Source organism: Callithrix jacchus, chromosome 6 (assembly GCF_049354715.1).
Source record: "Callithrix jacchus isolate 240 chromosome 6, calJac240_pri, whole genome shotgun sequence".
In the NCBI taxonomy this organism is placed as follows: Eukaryota; Metazoa; Chordata; class Mammalia; order Primates; family Cebidae; genus Callithrix; species Callithrix jacchus.
This window is the reverse complement of record NC_133507.1, coordinates 22,003,343-22,023,593: the sequence shown is the minus strand read 5'-3', so window position 1 is coordinate 22,023,593 and position 20,251 is coordinate 22,003,343. Positions and strand designations below refer to the sequence as shown.

Genomic DNA, 20,251 nt, shown 5'->3' with positions numbered 1-20,251 from the left:
GGCCTCACAGCAGTTTTGACATCGAAAAGGAACTTGAAGGGGGAGCAAGAGAAACTGTCCACAATGCAACAGAGAGAAAACATAATTTTTAAAAAGTCAATGGAATACAAGTGAGCTGTGAGACAACTTTGAGCAAACTAATACAGGAATAATGAGAATCTCCAAAGGAGAAGAGAGTGTGCGAGGGTCAGAAAAAATATTTGAAGAATACCGTAAAATTTTCCATTATAGAAACAATAATAAACCCAAAGATCCAAGAAATCCAAAAATTTCCAAGCACAAGAAACCAAGGAAAAATACACCAAGGCACATCATAATCCGTGACTTTTTTTAAAGGAACAGTGCGTAAAGATAACAGATTTTTTATCATGAAACTATGCAAACAGATAGCAGAGTATATCTTTAAAGTACTGAAAGAAACTATCAAGCTAAAAACGTATACTCGGCAAAAACTGCTTTCAAAAATGAAGGCAAAATACTTTTTCAGGCATACACACAAACAGTAAAAGAATTTATCACCAGCAGACCCACACTAAAACAAAAGTCCTTCAGGCAAAAGAAAGGTGACACCAAAAAGAAAGAAAGGCGTACTAGAGGAATGCAGGCCAAGTGCCCACTGGGTCCAGACAACAGAGAAGGCAGGAGTGAGGGGCAGACTCCTAAGGAGGTGGCAGCTACCCAGCTACAGCTGCTCTGCTAATTCGGCCTGCTGTTACCAGATCTTCCAAAAGCAATGCAGGACTTGGAGACACAGATATGACATTTTTCCACTTTAAATTCAAAGTACAGTGCAAATGAAACACAGCATCAGCCCAGGAAAAACGAAAGCTGCTGTGAAGTTAAGATACATCCAAGATTTGAAATGAGGAAATACAGATCAAATGTCTTTAGCCCTTCCTGGACTTGGTACTCTCACAATGTAAAGCTTTGGCTCATCGTATTACTGGCGGCACTGTACAGATGTAAAGAGGGTGCAGCTTCGAAAGGCTCCAACTCTTCAATTGTGGGCTCCTGGCAGGTAAGAACTGTGAGCTGGTACCCATCTCAGGATCCCTGCCACCTATTGTGGCTGAGAGCCTAGCACAGCGCTTAATAATTTTGGTTGCTGACTCTAATATTTTATGGCTATCGCTTCACTAGATTTCCTCAAAAGATGGCAGAAAACACTTTTCCTGTACAGGCGAAATGTGCTCTCTATGACCCAGAAAATAAAACACAAAACCTATAACCAAGACTTGGGATCCCCTGTGGCTGACGCATGAGATCTTCGGCAATCTGACAAATACATACATACACGCACACGTCACTGTCTTTCTCCCTAGAAACAGTTCCTGGCAAAGGTCGGTACCTGGTGTCTCGCAGCCTTTCGCATACCTGTCATAATAATCTCTGTGTCCCCGGTGGTCTCGGTCACTGCTGTACTGGTCATAAGGCCTCTTTCTGGACATGTTGTTGGGCCGATAGCTTCCAGAACGGTGGGCATCCATATGTCGCCGGTCCCCATAATGGTGGTCCTTGTACCAGTGCTGCTCATACTGATGGTGCCTGTCGCTGCCCCAGGGTGGATTGTTGCTGCCACCATAGTTGAACTTTCTTTCCCTCTGCCAGTCTCCTCGATCTGTAGGAAACAAAGAATGATCTGACTGCAAGAAATGTCTGAATTTCACTTTCACAAAAAAAATTTTTTTTTTTTTTTTGGAGATGGAATCTTGCTCTGTCACACAGGCTGGAGTGCAGTAGCGCAATCTTGGCTCACTGTGACCTCTACCTCTCGGGTTAAGCGATTCTCATGCCTCAGCCTCCCGAGTAGCTGGGACTACTGGTACCTGCCACCACACCTGGCCAACTTTTGAATTTTTTTAGTAGAGACGGGGTTTCACCATGTTGGCAAGGCTGGTCTCAAACTCCTGACCTCAGGTAATCCACTCGCCTCAGCCTCCCACTGGGATTACAGCTGTGAGCCATCGTGCCCAGACTTTTTATTTTTGTTTTCTTCCACACCAGTCTACTCTGTATTGTTCCAATTTTCATATGAAGCTGCTGAAGTCAGCACCACTTTTGCTGTAGTTCACACTGGAAGCCTGACACATGTTACAAACAGACATTACATTTCTCTCTTCTTGGTCTTACTGCTCCTGGCTAACATATCAGTAATGACTCCCAAATGTTCTTTCCAACAAAATTTGATGGCAAAATTTACTACTCCTCTCCTTCCATAATCTTAAGAACTGCCGCTTTTCACTCTCCATACCTGTTAACCTTCCAATCTATGGCAGACTTAAAATGAGGTTTCGCTCAAAACACCAAAACCAAACTAGTTCAGAAAATGATGCCGCTGAGTTTCATTGCCGCAAGGTAATAACCTCGGGTTACACATCTAACATTTATTTTACCTGCTGGTACCTGTTGGGCCTGGTCTCTGAAAAGGAGAATCACTTGAACTTGGGAGGCAGAGGCTGCAGTGAGCTGAGATGGCACCACTGCACCATCACTGATTCTATTAAAGACCACACTCACTGATTCTATTAATCTTCCCTGTTCTGTGCGCGCGCGTGCGCGCACACACACACACACACACACACACACACACAGGACCTCCTATAAAAAAGTAATGTCTCTAACTTTGGACTAGGATCAGCGCTCTAACTCTTAAGGATAAGGCTAAACTACAATCCTTTTAACTTCTGTAGCCCCCCACCCCCCGGCTTTTCCCCTAAGGAAAAGAATCACACTCACTCAATTCAAAAAATGTAGTAAAGACACAGAAGTCTAGGGATGGACAGTTCAATTGTGGCCATCAAATATGACCACCCAGAGCCTGTGAGTGTGACTTTACCTGGAAATAGGGTCTCTGTAGATGTAATTAATTTAAAAATCTCTAGATGAGATCATCCTGAATTTAGGTGGGGCCGTAAATTCCAGAACAGGCATCCTTTCAAAATAAAGGTAGAAGGAGATATGTCAGGCCACGCACAGCAGAAGGCCATGCAGAGATGGAGGCAGAAATCGGTGTGATGCATCTGCGAGTCAAGAATGCCAAGCACGGCTGGCAGTCGCCAGAAGGCAGCAGAGAGGCATGGAACAGATTCTCCCTTGGAGCCTCCAGAAGGAACCAACTCTGCTGACACCTTGATTTCAGACTTCTGGTCTCCAGAAATGTGAGAAATAAAATGTTTGATGTTTTGAGCCACCTAGTCTGTGGTACTTTGTTAGAGACGGCTCTGGGAAACTAATACAGAGGATTGACCAAAACGAACCTAGGACTTCATGGAAGATTCATCTTCTGTCCATAATTGTGTTAAGATCAGGCATGCCGGCCAGGCGCAGTGGCTCAAGCCTGTAATCCCAGCACTTTGGGAGGCCGAGGCGGGTGGATCACAAGGTCAAGAGATCGAGACCATCCTGGTCAACATGGTGAAACCCCGTCTCTACTAAAAATACAAAAAATTAGCTGGGCATGGTGGCACGTGTCTGTAATCCCAGCTACTCAGGAGGCTGAGGCAGGAGAATTGCCTGAACCCAGGAGGCAGAGGTTGCGGTGAGCCGAGATCGCACCATTGCACTCCAGCCTGGGTAACAAGAGCGAAACTCCGTCTCAAAAAAAAAAAAAAAACCCATCAGACATGCCACCAAATCAGTGTCTCCACTCATACTGCACCTTCTAGAGTTATTCTAGAGCTGAAGAATCGCACCATGAAGGAAATGCCCAGCTTAGAAACTGATAGCGTTAGTATGATGTGCAGTCAACCAGGGGCTCACTTTCATTGTTGATCTGGGCAGATCAGACGAGGGCACCACAAATTTAAAAACTGTGGACTACTCACCCTAAGAATTAACAAGCAACAACAAAAAGAGACACCTTCCAAACATGCAAAAGATCCCTTGAGGATGGCTTCAATTCAAATTGAAAGTGAGATTTCTAACAAGGTGTCAATGTCCGTGGTTTTGCAGAGATACTTAAAACTCAAGCTAATTCATTTATTTCCAGAGTAAATCAAACAGAGATTTTCTTTCTTCTTAAATGCTCTGTGAGGTAAATCACAGGTTAGGAGGTATTGAGCTATTAAAAAGATGGATGAGGAATCCAAGGTTTAAATAAAAGAATGTAGTTAGTGTAATAAAAAGTTATTTTAAAGGATTCAGAATATAAGTGACATCATATGAAAAACACAAACCCAGCCTAATGCTAGAAAAAAGCCAGTATAACTAATGCAACTAGATCTAAGAACAGGGAAACATTTCCCAATCATTCTGCAAAGTCATTGGCTTTTTTCCCAAAACAAAACGTAATGAAATAATTTTGAACTCCGATTTTTAAGATTAGAGGACACAGAACTTACGCTTCCAGGCAGGGTAGCTTATAGCAGAATTACACCTTGCCAAAAACAACAGGAAACAGAAGATTTAAAAGAACGTGTTTAGGGAAGGTGCAGTGGCTCACGCCTGTAATCCCAGCACTTTGGGAGGCCAAGGCAATTGGATCACTTGCGGTCAAGAGTTCAAACCAGCCTGGCCAACGGGTGAGACTCTTTCTCTACTTAAAAAAAAATTAGCTGGGCACGGTGGTGTGTGTCTGTAATGCCAGCTACTCAGGAGGCTGAGGCAGGAGAATCGCTTGAACTCAGGAGGCAGAGGCTGCAGTGAGCTGAGACGGCACCACTGCACTCCAGCCTGGGTGACCGAGTAAGACTCTGTATCAAAAAATAAAAATAAAAATAAAAATGTGTTTAAAGGCATCAGGAGCAGCTAAAGCAATCAGGACTAGAAGGACTAAGATTTCACAGAGCAGAAAACCTCAAAGAGGTAAGAGATGACGTCCGTCACCACTGAAGAGGTGTGTGATCCTCAGCACCAGCAAGAGGCTAAGGATGTGGGTCTTTCCCAGGCAGGAACCACTGCTGGAGGAACAGAGAACCCACAGAGCCATTCCAGGTCTTTCTAGGTTAGGGTGATAGTGGAGACCTGAGGGACTTCAGACATGTGGCCAGCTTTACCCTAGGGCATTTGCCAAATCTGCAGGGAGCAGGAGGCTAGTAGGCTTAGCTGAAAACTTCGAAGCAGAGTAGTTCTGGGTGGTCTCATGGTGTTGTGTTAAACTCTTCAACAACCTACTGGAAAGGTGAACACTCTCAGCTAAGCTCCAGGATGGCAGGGACCGAGAGGTGAACTAGATTAAGACACTCACCTCCCACCCTTGTGCCAGGGGAAGAAGGTGCAATTCCTCTCTGGGGTATGGTAGTATCACCTAGAGCTGCTACAGTTTTTAAAAGACACTGTCCCCCATTTAAGCAAAAGTAACTAGAACTGCTGAAAGACAGGACTATATGAATGAAAACCAAGAGAAAGAAAGCATATAATAAAAAATGACTCACAATAATTCAGATATAGGAGTTGGGGGTGTGAGGCAGAGATTTCTCAGTAACTATAATTAATATTTTTTTAAAAAAGAGAAATAGAGGAAGAGTTTTTAAAAGGTTGAGACTTATCAGAAGACCAGAATGTATTGTTTTTAATCAAATAAAAATTCTCAAAATGATATTTACTAAACAATGTATACTTCATTTTAATCATTATAGAATGTTTATAAAATTAACCTTATACTATGCTTTTATACACACACACACACGTATATATTCATGATATATTTTTAGATATTATTCCGCATCTTTCCTTTCTTCTTTTTCCTGTTAAAAGTAATGAATAATCACTGTAACTAGTGAAGCGATGGACAATAGACAACTGATTAACTTCCTCCAATCTTGCCCCTCCATTTCTACCGTCCAAAGTTAACTGCTTAGGTCAGATTTGTATGTTTTCACATCTTTCTCTATGCTTGTACAAACATATTATGCAAACATATACTATGGAAAACAGTTTGGCCATTCCTAAAAAGTTAAACACAGAAATTCCCAATGAACCAGAAATTCTACTCCTAGGCATACACCTAAAACAATTAAAAGGAGGTACTCAAACACACACTTGTACACAGATTTTACATTAATACTGTTCATGACAGCCAAAAGGTACAAGTCAAATGCCCGTCAACAGATGAATAAGCAAAACGTGGTCTAGATATACTGGAATACCACCGCGCCACGAAAAGGAACAAAGTACTGATACATTGTACAATGTGGATGAACCCTAAAAAGAGTATGCTCGAGAAAAAAGCCAGACACAAACGGTCACTTATAGTGTATTCTGTTTATATATGAAATATCCAGAATAAGTAAATCCAGAGAGACAGAATATACAGACTCGTAGCTGCCAGGGGCAAGGAGAGGAGAAAGTAGAGAGAAACTGCTTAATGGGTATGGGATTTCCATCTGGGGTGATAGAGAAGTTTGAGAGGTAGAGAGTAGTGGTCACGCAGCACTGTGAACACACTAAACGGCACTGAACTGTTTACTTACAAAAGTTGACATTTATGTTATGTGAATGTCATGACCAACATATTTAAAAGCCCAGGGGTGCTTGCTTATTTTTTTCTCTCTTTTTGTTTGAGACAGGGTCTCTGTCACCAGGGCTGCAGTGCAATGGCGCAATCATGACTCACTGCAGCCTCAAGCCTATCCTAGGCTCAAGAGACCCTCCCACCTCAGCCTCCCAAGTAGCTGGGGCTACCAGTGTAAGCCACCACACCAGGCTTTTTGGTTTTTAAATTTTTTTGTAGATACAAGGTTTCATTAGTGGTCCAGACTCCTGGCCTCAAGCAAGCCTCCTGCCTTGGCCTCCCAAAGTGCTGGGAATAAAACAAGCATGCGCCACCACACCCAGCCTCCAATTTTTAAAATCTAAAAAGCAAACTCTTACGTGGATTTACACATAAAGAAAGAAGAAAATAATAATAAATTTTTAAGAAGATAAAAAGCAAACTCATTCTTTTAACTGAAAATAATACTGAATGCCAATGTTCTATTATTAATTTAACCATTCTCTATTAATAGATGTTGGAGTAATTTCCAGCCTCTGGCCATTTTCATACAAGCATGTTTTCATTTCAGTAGGTCAGATTCCACAAAAATGGGATTACCATTGTCAGGAAGCTTATGTATTCAGACGTTCCAGATTCTTTTCTGAAAAGATTACAGCAATTCACACTCTCAGCATTCAGTGTGTATTTCCCTTTTTAATTTTTGCTGATCTGAATGGGTAAACAAATTGGTTCACCTATTGTAGCTTTAATTTATATCTCCCTAGTGGCCGGGCTGGTCATCTTGTCATATTGGCCATTTGAATTTTGTCTTTTATATGAACTGTCTAATTCATAACTTTTGCTCATTTTGATAAGCTCTATAGAGTTTTGTTTTTCCTAATCAAATTTCCAAATTTTTAATTCAATCTGGATTCCTTGGAGTTTTGTTTCAAAACGGTTTTTGTTTTTTGTTTTTTGGGTTTTTTTTGAGACAGGGTCTCACTCTTATCGCCCAGACTGCAGTGCAGTGGCACAATCTTAACTCACCACCACCTCCACCTCCCAGCCCAAGAAATTCTCCCACCTCAGCCTCCCAAGTAGCTGGGACTACTGCACCACTATGCCCAGCTAGTTCATACTTTTGTAGAGATGAAGTCTCCCTATGCTGCCCAGGCTGTAAAAATTTTTTAATTGACAATTAAAAATTGTATATACTTTTGTATATACAATTGAGTACAACGCAATGTTATAAAATACATATACACCGTAGAATGGCTGAATCAGCCTAATTAACATATGCAATACCTCACACACTTATTTTCTGTGGCAAGAACATTAAAATCTACTCTCTTAGCAATTTTCAAAAATATAATACATTGTTATTAACTACAGTCCCCATGTTGTACAACAGATTTCTCAACTTATTGTTCTTATCTAATTGAAATTTCATCTCCTTCGTCAGTATCTTCCCAACTCTCCCCAACCCCCGACCCTGGTAACCACTGCTCTGCTCTCTGCTTCTGTAAACGTGACTTTTCTAGATTCCATGTATAAGTGAAAACATGCAGTTTCTCTTTCTGTGTCTCACTTATTTCACTTAACATACATGTCCTCCAGATTCATTCCTGTTGTTGCAAAGGACAGGATTTCCTTCTATTTAAAGCTGAATTACTATTCCATTGTGTACATATACATTTTCTCTATCCACTCATCTGCTGATGGGCACTTCGGATGATTCCATATCCAGGCTGTCATAAATAATGCTGTGATGAATATGGATGTGCAGATATTTCTTCACCATAACTAACTGCATTTTCATTGAATATACACCCAGTAGTGGGACTGCTGGGTAATCCGGCAGTTCTATTTGTGATTTTTTTGAGGCATCTCTACGTTGTTTTCCGTAACAGCTGCATGAACTTCCATTCCCACCAACGATGTGCTGGGTTCCCTTTTCTCCACATCCTTCCTCGGCAACACTAACCCATTCTAATAAGTGTGAAGTGGTATCTCACTGTGCAGTTCCCTGATGACAGTCACGCTGAGCATTCTTTCACATGCCCGGTGGCCACTTGTCTGTCTTCTTTTGAGAATGTCTATTCAGGTCCTTTGCCCACTTTCTATTCAAGTATTTCCCTTCTCGCTATATAAGGAGCTGAGTTCCCTACACAGTTTGGATATTATCCCCTTTTCAGATGTATGGCTGATAATATTTTCTCCTCTTACACAGGGTGTCTTCACTCTGCTGATTGCCCATTTTTCTATTTGGTTATCGTTTTATTCTCAATTTACAAGAGCTCTTTCAGTGTTAGCAATTTGAACCATTTAACTGTCATACAGAATGTAAACTTCTCCCTCAGTCGTTTTCCTTTGTTCATGTTAGCTGGGTTCTTCTTAATCTGAAGTTGAAACAATAATCCTGGGGCCTGGCACAGTGGCTCACACCTGTAATCCCAGCACTTTGGGAGGCCAAGGTGGGTAGATCACGTGAGGCCAGGAGTTTGAGACCAGCATGGCCAACATGGCAAAACCCTATCTCTACTAAAAATTTAAAAATTAGCCAGGCATGGGGGTACACATCTGTAATCCTAGCTACTCAGGAGGCTGATGCACAAGAATCACCTGAACCCAAGAGGTGGAGGTTGTAGTGAGGCAAGATTGTGCCACTGCAATCCAGCCTGGGTGACAAAGCAAGGCTCAGTCTCAAAAAAAATTGGGGGGATCTTTATTTCATGTTTTCTCTCATTAAGAGACAACAATAAAGTGTTAGAAGAGAATACAGCACAAAAAGTCCAGCCACTGCCTTTGGAAATGGAAATGACTATGTGAATGTTTTATTTTTTGGCACCTCTTTTAAAAACTCCACTTAATGACCTACCTGCATTACTGAAGTGTCTCTTGTTGGGATGACTGTAGTTATCTCTTGGGTGTCCATGCATCTGGGGGCCATGGGAGGCAGGCAAATGAGGCTTCTGAGGGTGAAGGTTATGTGAGGTATGGGACTGAGATATCAGAGAGTCCCGGCTGGAGCCTGAGGCCTCTGGACGAAACGGTTTCTTACCCCCGATCATGTCATCTTTCTTCTTTTGTTCCTACAGAGTAAAAAGAAACCAAAGAAGCTCAAGATCCCAGGCTTAATTCCCCAGAGCAGAATAAAGACTATCACCTCTAAACCACTCCCTCTTGTCCTTCTTGACTTTTGAACTGCCATTTACTACCTCCTTACCAAAAACGCTCATTAATTCCACTGTTAGGCTATGGGCTGGGGAACTCAGTGGAATGTATGCTTAGTTTGAGCATTACTGCTAAAGACCTGCAGGAACACACGCAGACCGCTAGATGTCACTGTACAAGGTATGGAACAGGCGCCCATCTCACAGGATCATCTGGGACCATGGAAAACCAAGCTAACCACAACAAAAAACCCTCAACTGTCCAGTGAAAACTCACTCCTATGCCAAAGTCATCAAGCTAAATATCTGAATGCTGGAGTAACATTACTCCTTATCACACAAGTCTAATGTCTGATATAAGAAAAAAAAATCACAAAATAAATAAAGTGATCTAAAATCTAACCAGCAAGGGAATTCCTGTTAATAGTTTAGCACATACTTTTCTAAGCCTTTTTCTTTGTATTCATATAGATGTTTTTAAACAAAAATATTTGGTATTCACTTTTCATTTAATGTATTGTGAAAATCTTTCCATGGTAAATACTTATTTCTCCCTTATATTTAATGACTGATTAGTTCTCCTCAATGTGGATATATCATGATTTACTGAATTTTTTTTTTTTTGGAGACAGTCTCACTCTGTCACCCAGGCAGGCATGCAGTGGTGCAATCTCAGCTCACTGCAACCTCCACCTCCTCATGAGATCCTCCCAGCTCAGCCTCCCAAGGAGCTGGGGCTATAGGCCTGTGCCACCCCACCCAGCTAATATTTGTAGTTTTTGTAGAGATGAGGTTTCACCATGTTGGCCAGGCTAGTCTTAAAGTCTTGGCCTCAAGTGATTCGCCCACCTCAGCCTCCCAAAGTGCTGACACGACAGGCACGAGCCACGGCTTCCACCGTATTGGCCTCCTCACCAACACCAGGCATGCTGCCTCCGCGGCCTCTTCACCCACTGGGCACACCGCCTGCACGGCCTCCACACCCACACTGGGCGCACCTCCTCTGCAGCCTCCACACCCACACCAGGCACCTAGCCTCCGTGGCCTCCACACCCACACCAGGCGCCCAGCCTCCACGGCCTCCACACCCACACCAGGCACTCAGCCTCTGCACCCACACCAGGCGCCCAGCCTCCGCGGCCTCCACACCCACACCGGGCACACAGCCTCCGTGGCCTCCACACCCATACTGGGTGCCCAGCCTCCATGGCCTCCTCACCCACACCGGACGCACCGCCTCTGCAGCCTCCACACCCACACTGGGCGTCCAGCCTCCACGGCCTATACACCCACACCGGGCACGCCGCCTCTGCGGCCTACACACCCACACCAGGCACCTCCACACCCAAACCGGTGCGCCACCTCCGTGGCCTCCTCCCCCACACAGGGAGCACCGCCTGTGCAGCCTCCTCCATGTCCCTTCTGCAACCACCCCCTACTCCAAAGGAGAGGCAACTTCTGAGCACCTCTCACAAGTGAGTAGCAGGATCCCTTACATGCAAAAGCTGGAAGGACACCAAGTAGATGGCCCAGAAAAGAAGAGAAAAAGTATTTTCTGCCCACCACCCTACTGCTTCTTAGAAGCCACATCCGTAAGCTACGGTAACACACGTGCGGAAGAGGAAAACACCTGGTGAGCAAATGATTCCAGGACGCAGACACTCAGGGTCAACACCGTCCGAATTTCAACAACGTTAGGCTCCGATACATTGGCTATTTCATCCATCTGGTCTTACTGTGTGACTACTAGCACCAGCAGTAACCCATGATTCTGCGATCATCTCCCCATGGAAAAACAATAATTAAGAAATGTTTCTGTGAAATTGGTTTGTATTTGTATGAATTAGGTTGAATTTGTACTTTACCTCCTCTTCTTGAGACCTTTTCTTATGAGCCATCTTGTATAACTTATGTAGTTTTCGAGCATCAAATTCTGTAAACTTGGAAACAAAAATCCATAGGTTCCTTAAAAAAAAAAAACACTTCTGGTGAATTATAGAATTGGAAAAGCAACTTTTTATTCTCTTCATGGATGGCAAGCTCTTACATTTTGCTGTGGTATACTCCCCAAGCATAGAAATTAAGTTACGGAAAAATCATCTCAGGTATTTGCATTAATAATACAGTAAATCCCGACTTAATGTCAATACGTTCTTGGAAACTGCAACTTTAAGTGAAACAATTTTTTTTCTCTTCAATGTTATAATGAAAGAAAGCTGAAGGAAACAACGTTATCTGAGGACTTACTGTACACCTTCATAGGTTTCTGCCCGAGTCTCACAGAGGGATTTAGAGACAAAGGCTCTGCCAATGCCTAAAACTCCTCTAAATGCGTATCAATGACACCCCGGACTCCAGTCCTCAAAGCTTTCCTCCACCATCCCCACGTTCTGGACTCTGCCACAAATGCATCAGCACCACCATCTCCCAGGCTGTGGCCTCCATTCAGGTGGTCATCTCAGTGCTGCTGGCCCTCGTTCCTCCCAGTTGTCGCCACCACAACCTTTCATTTCTACCTTAACACTCGCAGTGACTTCTTCCCTCCAACTTCATTGTGTTCACCCTAGCACGGTGTTACCGCACAACAGGGGAATGATATGGTAAGTGGGTGTTTAGAAAGAGGAAGCACAGGCAGTCAAGTGAGCCAGAGAAAGGAGTCTCAGGTCTTCTCAAACTCCCCGACAGGCAGTTTCACCACGGCTTGCCACTGAGAGGACACCTGACCCGTACAGGCTCCCGAACAAGCAAACCTGCTGCATCAGGTGAAGAGCCATTTACCTTCCTTTCTAAGGCCTCCTATAAAGAGCATCAGTCTTCTTAGCAAACTGTCTTTAAACCCTAAACACCATGCAGTCCCCTACCTGCCCCACTTGCAAGCCTTTGCTGAAGCCTGAGAACTCTGTTCATCTCAGCAATCCAACTCAGGTCACCTGTGCTCCGTTCAAGGGCACCTGCCTGCCTCTCAGAAGGCCTTCCTTCCCGACTGCTCTTCAGGCACTTCCTTCTCAGCACTTCCACTGTATCTGCGCTTGCATCTGCCGCATCACGATGAACAGTTTTTCTGGAGGCTTACCTTGTACTACCTTTCTGACTTGTAAAGGGCGAGGACCTTATAAACTATGGCTAGCCAGGATCACAGTGCCTGGCACATTTAAAGACGGACCTGTTCACTGGGATGACCTTTTGCTATCTTCTAATCAGGTTAAACTTAAAAGGAAAAAAAGAGGGCCAGATGCCGCTAGGTAAAGTGTTAAATTTAAAAAGAAAAAAAAAAGGCCAGATGCCACTAGATAAAGAAAGAAGTTGGCAGCCGGGCGCGGTGGCTCATGCCTATAATCCCAGCACTTTGGGAGGCTGAGGCGGGTGGATCACGAGGTCAAGAGATCAAGACCATCCTGGTCAACAAGGTGAAACCCCGTCTCTACTAAAAATACAAAAATTGGCTGGGCATGGTGGTGCGTGCCTGTAGTCCCAGCTACTCGGGAGGCTGAGGCAGGAGAATTGCTTGAACCCAGGAGGCAGAGGTTGCGGTGAGACAAGATCACACCATTGCACTCCAGTCTGGGTAACAACAGCGAAACTCCGTCTCAAAAAAAAAAAAGGAAAGAAAGAAGTTGGCAACAGTGTTAACAGGGGAAAAAGTACCATTTCAAAAATTAAATCTTTTCTTTCTAAGTGGGAACCATGCTGTGGATACCATCATGCAGAAGTTTTCTTAAATCCACTTTTCACTCAGAAACCAATCCTCTGAGATTGGACGTGTAAGATAATCACATTATCCATTAACTACACAAGTTCAAAGTAACTGTGGTTATGTACAAACAAGCACATGTACCCCCTGGATCTAAAATAAAATAGAAACGAAGTAGTTGTGCTTTATGGAAAGAGATTTAATGTTAAATTGCCTTTTAGAATTTCCAGTCATAGCTGGACATGGTGGCTTACACGTGTATTCCCAGCACTTTCGGAGGCCAGGTGGGCAGATCACCTGATGTCAGGAGTTCAAGACCAGCCTGGTCAATATGACTGAAACCCCGTCTCTACTAAAAACACAAAAATTATCCGGGCATGGTGGCACATGCCCATAATCCCAGCCACTTGGGAGGCTAAGGCAGGAGAATCCCTCGAACCCAGGAGGCAGAGGGTGCAGTGCGGAGATTGTGCCACTGCACTCCAGCCTTAGGGATAGAGTGAGACTCCATTTCATACAAAAAAAAAAAGGAAAGAAAGAAAGAAAAAAGACTTTCCAGTCATGTTTTCTTAAAATATCCAAAGTGGATGTGGATATATATACAATCAATCCCACTACGGGCATCTGCCTCAGGGAAAAGAAATCATTCTATGAAAAAGACCCTTATACTCACGTGTTTGTAGCAGCACAATTCACAAATGCAAAAATAAGGAACCAGCCTAAATACCCATGAACCAACAAGTGGATAAAGAAAATGTGGTATATATATATACCATGGAATACTACTCAGCCATAAAAAGGAGTAAAATAAAATAATGGCATTTGCAGCAATCTGGATGGAGCTGGAGACCATTCTTCGAAGTGAAATAACTCAGGAACGGAAAAGCACACACAGGACGCAAAGGCAGAAGAATGACGGAATGGACTCTGGTGGAGGGGCTAAGGGATAACTGACTCCACACTGGATGCAGTGTGCACCGCTCGGGTGACAGGTGCATCACAATCTCAGAAATCACCGCTAAAGAGCTTACCCACGGAGCCAAACACCACCTGTTCCCTTAAAACTATCGAAATTAAAAAAAAAAAAATTTAAGTGGATATGTAAAGGAACATTTATAAACCATGATGCCTTACGAACTGAAGTTCTGGACTGACTGCTTTAATCCAAATTACTACTTTATTAAAGAAGGAAATGAGAACAGAAAACGCATAGTTCTTGTGGTTTTAACCCTTGTTTCACCACATGTTGGTACAGAACCAACCCATCAGTCGTATTAGATACAGTAATATCTGTGGATCTGGATATCAACCTGACATGGGTAAGAAGTTAAGACCAGATGATTTCTCTCCCTTACAGGCTTAAAGAAAATTTATTTCTGAGAATAGGCCAGCAAATCCACTAACTGTCTTTCTCTCATAAAATAAATTAATGACATCATCCTATCCCTTCAAAAGGCTGGTCTCAGAGGAATGGCCTATGTCATGGAAAGGAAGTTTAAAGTTTGCAGGTATATTGCCAATAAACGAGTTTTCTGGGAAAAGGGTTTCTTAGGCAGCTATGCCACCTTTTATTAAACGAAAACAGACTCTGCTCCCATACTCAGTCAAATCAAACTGAGCAGACGAGGCCTAAGCGGTTACCTCCTCCAGAGTTTAATGTGCTCCTGATCTGAGTAGGCTTTAAGGCACTCGGCTATTCGGTCTCCGATTTTCAGTAGGCAGTTCCGGGTGTGTTCCAGCTGTTCTTGCACGTTGAGCCCCTTGTCAGGTTTGTCCAGCTGTTTCAGTGCCTTTTTCACAGGCCTCATCCTCTCCTTACACTGCAAGAGGACAACAGAGTAAAGACATAAACAATCGGCAGAAAATAAGTCTGGTCCTTTGCTCACTGTGCCCTCAATGAAAACATGGCCCACCCCATGCCATTCAGTTGCTAGAGGAAGGGTGGGTAAAGCTAGTGCGGTGGAACAAGTGTTAAGTATTGAAGTCAGAAAACCCTGAGGGTGCAGTGCCAGCCCCATTGCTCAGAGTTCTGTGATAACTCTTCACGCCTTACTTAACCTCTCTGAATACTGCTTCCTCAGCTGCAAGAGGAGCATGATATGCCTACATGCCCATTTTTAAGATCCAATAGGAAGCCATATTATAGACCTAACCTGAAATTCTCCCACCACAAACTGTCTAAAAATAAAGGATAAAATATTTACAAATCCTTTAGGCTTGAAAGAAAGCAAGAGAAAGGCTTCTAGATAAAGATGGTAAACAGACAAGAATCTTTTTTCTCTGCCTCCCCAATCCCACTAAAACAATGGTAAAGGGACTGTCCTTAAAAAAGACCAGCCCACAAAGACAGAGAAAACAAGAGAGAGAACAACAGCAACAAAATATTGGCAGCATGGAAAATGACCAGACAGACCTGAGAAAATGAAATCCAAAGCCAGGAGTGAAGAGAGCCAAGAACTAACCTGACACGGCAAAATTCCCCCCAAATGCCGGGTGTCTTCAGAAGTAGGGACGAGGGCTAAAATGAGGAGCAGTTTAAAAACTGCTTAAGAAATAACAGATACCCAGATCCATAAGATACACAGATCTCTAATTCCATACAGCAACAAATGTAAGGACTTATTCTCCAGAAAAGGATAAAAGAACCTCTGAGCTAGACTGCAGAGGCGCAGAGGCACAGATGCGGGGCAAGCCGACCACACTGAAAACAGGATTATGTGAGCACGTCAGCACATTCACACAGGATAAGCCACCACCCAAGTCTTCTGTCTCTCAGATTCCAGAATGGAAGAGCCAGGCCTTCTCCCTCCGGAGAGTAAGACCACCGGGGCATTCTTCACAAAATGTGACCACTCCACAGGAAAAACCAAAGGACGCTGACTATCCACTGGAAGTTTCCACTAGATCACCCTGTAGTGAAAACTTTCAAAGACGTTTAGTCCCCGACTCCTAAATATGAGCTGATAACCGAGGATCAGCAGAGTCATCAAGCAAAGTATGTACCATGAACGATGGAAAACAGAGAAGTAGAAAGACATTCAAGAGCATGGAGAGAAGATACCTTGGGAATAAAGTGAAACAAAGTTGAAGGAATCTCCCAGAAAGTAGAGTAAAAAGCAGAAATTGAAAACTTTAAAAGACAGAATTAGGGACCAATATCCAAAATTCAATATCCACAAACAAGAAATTTCATAAAGGTAAAACTGACAACTTAGAGAAAATTACCTTGGTATAATTCAGGAAAATTGCACAGAATGGTGCAGGACACGTTTGTCAGCCACTGAGCATCTGGCACAACGAACTAAGTCAGACACGTGGTCATGAAATTTTACAATAATGAAAACTCTACAAACTTCCATCACTTTGTGGTCATTTCCACAGCTATGTATTTACAATCTGTGCCTTTTTCAGTGTTATACCTCAGTTTTAAAAAAGGACATAAATCCATTGGACCCAGCAATCCCATTACTGGGTATATATCCAAAGGACTATAAATCGTTCTACTATAAGGACACATGCACACGAATGTTCACTGCAGCACTGTTTACAATAGCAAAGACCTGGAACCAACCCAAATGCCCATCAATGATAGACTGGACTGGGAAAATGTGGCACATATACACCATGGAATATTATGCAGCCATCAAAAACGATGAGTTCGTGTCCTTTGTAGTGACATGGATGAACCTGGAGACCATCACTCTCAGCAAACTGACACGAGAACAGAAAATGAAATACCGCATGTTCTCACTCATAGGCGGGTGATGAACAATGAGAACACATGGACACAGGGAGGGGAGTACTACACACTGGGGTCTGTTGCGGGGAATGGGCGAGGGGCGGAGGAGGGTGGGGAGTTGGGAGAGATAGCAGGGAGAGAAATGCCAGATATAGGTGAAGGGGAGGAAGGCAGCAAGTCACACTGCCACATGTGTACCTATGCGACTATCTTTCATATTCTTCACATGTACCCCAAAACCTAAAATGCAATAAATAAATAAATAAAGGACATAAAATTTAAAATATACCAAAAACTAAAAGACACCTGGAATGACTATAAAAAATAAAACATTAGTATTAAGAATGTAAAAAAGAATTCCTACAGAAAAAGTAAGAAATACAAATTTTCAAAATAGGTCAATTTTGAATAACTGAATAGGCAATCACAGGGAACATGAATGACTACTAAAATACAAAAATAAATATCCAATGACCTTCAGTGTTTCATAGCTCTCAGATTAGCAAAAATTACCAACCGTTAACTGACAAATTAACAACTGTTTCTAAGGCTGGTAAGCAACTGGAACCTGAATTCATTGCTAAAATTAATGCAATCTCTACAACTGCTTTCAAGAGTAACCCAGCTATCTAATAAACTGGCAGATGTGCACACCTAATGAATGACCTAGCACTTTCACTCCAGCCATACCCTCTAGAGAAGCTCTCACTTGTGTGGTACAAGAAAATATGTGCAGTCATTTAACTGCAGCCTATGTGCAGTAGCAAATATTTGGAACAATCCTGATGTCCACCAACACAAGAAGGAATAAATTATGGCCAGGCACAGTGGCTCATGCCTGTAATCCCAGCACTTTGGGAGGCCGAGGTGGGTGGATCACCTGAGGTCAGGAGTTTGAGACTAGCCAGGCCAACATGGTGAAACCCTGTCTCTACTAAAAATTAAAAAATTAGCTGGGCTTGGGGGTGTGCACCTATAATCCCAGCTACTTGAGAGGCTGAGACAGGAGAATCCAGGAGGCGGAGGTTGCAGTGAGCTGAAATTGCGCCACTGCACTCCAGCCTGAGCAACAGAGTGAGACTTTGTCTCAAAAACAAAACAAAACAAAAGAACAGAAAAACAAAAAAAAAAGAATAAATTGTGAAATAACATGAAATTTAAATAAGGGCAATTATTATTAACATATATAAATCTCAAAGATGTGACTGCTAAGAGAGTAACAGCAAGTTACAGGATACCCAAGTATGCCAATTACAGTTTTAAGACATGGAAATCAATCCTCTATGCTGTTTGTACGTGAGAGGCTACGTAGCACAATGGTTACGGACCCAAGCTCTCACACCAAACTGCCTGGGTCAAAACTGTGTTCTCTGCCTCAGCTGTGTGACACAGAGCAAATCACTTAACTCTCTTTACTTTATTTTTAAATATATACAATGGAAACAATAACCTACATCACAGGATTGTTGTGGAAAAACATATATAAAGCACAAGAACAGTGACTAGCTATTTATGTGAGCTATTATCTTTACAGACATAAGCAGTAGAACTCTAGAACCACACATAAGCGTAAAAATTGAATTCAGAATCAGTTATGTCTGCGAGGTAAGAAAGAAAGAAAGAGCACAGGTTGAGAGGGAGGAACACCAAAGGATTCAACTTTATATTCTGAGTCTTAAAAAATTCAGATTTGACAAAGCTTCATGGTGTATTTATCAACGCCTATTACATCTCTGAAATTCCTCTACATCCTTTAAAGATTTCATAATATAAAAACAGGATTAAATTAGTCACTTGTAAGAGCATTTTCTAAATGTCATATTACCACAGAACATTAGATACCATTTGCTCTTACAGTCAGATAAGACTACAAAACAGATTGGTTAGCTAGCTATGTAATTAGCTTATTTATTCAATATACTCACATATTGATCTACTTCTAGCATAAATGGGCTTTATATAAAACATAATACTTGTCCTCAGAGCTCACAGGCAAAAGAGACTTAAGAAGACTGAGAAGTGCAAAGAAAACAGTATCTATATACATATGTGTGTATGTTTAGAGAACTCAGAGAAGTCAAAAGAGAGAGGTTACAGGAAACAGTATCTACATACATATGCATACAGGTTACAGAACTCAGAGAAAGGCCAAAAGAGAGGGGTTATAGGAGACAGTATCTATATACATATGCATACAGGTTTACAGAACTCAGAGAAAGAGGCCAAAAGAGAGCGGTTATAGGACAGGGCTAACAGGGTCCTTTGCTGTCACAGGACAGGAGTATTTTGAAGTTGGGAAGAAGGCAGCTTTTTCTTTCAGCCTGAATAAGCTGTCTGAGTGAACTGATTTGTGGAAGTACAGAGAGCAGAGACCAGGGAGGTGTGGAAGGGAGGGGGCACACTGAAATCTATACTTGCAGCTCCAGCAAGGGGCAGAGGGGCCTTGAGGACACACTGGCCCCCATCCAGTCCTGTGCAAGACCTGGTCCATGCACTCACTCCCCACCGCCTTGTCCTCCCCTCTTCTCCTGTTACCTTTTATTCTTCCTTCAGAACCCAACTCAAACATCACTGTCTTCAACAAGCCCTCCTGGCATCCCCTGACTAGGTCAAATCCCCTTCTCACAGGATCTCGACAGTATGCACTCTCTCCTCCAGAGCCCTGTCACAGGAGCGCCAACATGATTTGTGTAGTTATCGAACTCCCCTACTCAAATGTACAGTTTACAAGGATAGAAACGGTTATCTATTCAACATGGTAACTCTGGGGGCTGGAACGCAGATAACATTCAATAAATATTTGCTCCGTGAACACTTCTCTTTCCCAAATGCCTCTAAGGGCCCTTATAGCCGCTCTTAACTAAGAGCACAAGACATGAAATATACTCCTTAAACCTCTCCCTCAACAGAAGACATGAAAATCTCTTCCTGCCAGCCTGTTTAAGAGCACGTGGTCTTCAGATATTGCAAGAACGAGTTTCCAAAGTAATGTACCACTGCTTAGCTCAACTGAAGCTCTGGCTGGACCTATAAAAGGCAGAGCCACAACAGGCACTGTGGCTGCAGACACTGGCATCGCCCAGTTCCAAGACTTACTATGCTGAATGTCTCCTGGTCCAGATCATCATCCTCATCCTCTCCAATGGGGACAGGTTCACTTCCTGCTGTAATATGGACAGGACCCTGAGATCGCTTTGATTTACTCGAAGATTTGGCATCACCACTTTTAGGCTTTT

At 42.9% G+C, this 20,251-nt stretch overlaps 1 protein-coding gene across 12 annotated transcripts in view; it reads right to left on the bottom strand.

The window, feature by feature from the left end:
* Positions 1-20,251, bottom strand: part of CHD2 (chromodomain helicase DNA binding protein 2) — a 166,416-nt gene that overhangs the window by 40,888 nt on the left and 105,277 nt on the right. For all 12 annotated transcript variants that reach the window (XM_078326852.1, XM_078326854.1, XM_078326855.1 and 9 more), the window contains 5 exons: positions 20,112-20,246; positions 14,918-15,096; positions 11,451-11,550; positions 9,291-9,504; positions 1,375-1,618 (listed from right to left, as the gene is read on the bottom strand). In XM_078326852.1, the coding sequence (XP_078182978.1) occupies positions 1,375-1,618; positions 9,291-9,504; positions 11,451-11,550; positions 14,918-15,096; positions 20,112-20,246 (872 nt within the window). The remainder of the gene's footprint in view (positions 1-1,374; positions 1,619-9,290; positions 9,505-11,450; positions 11,551-14,917; positions 15,097-20,111; positions 20,247-20,251) is intronic.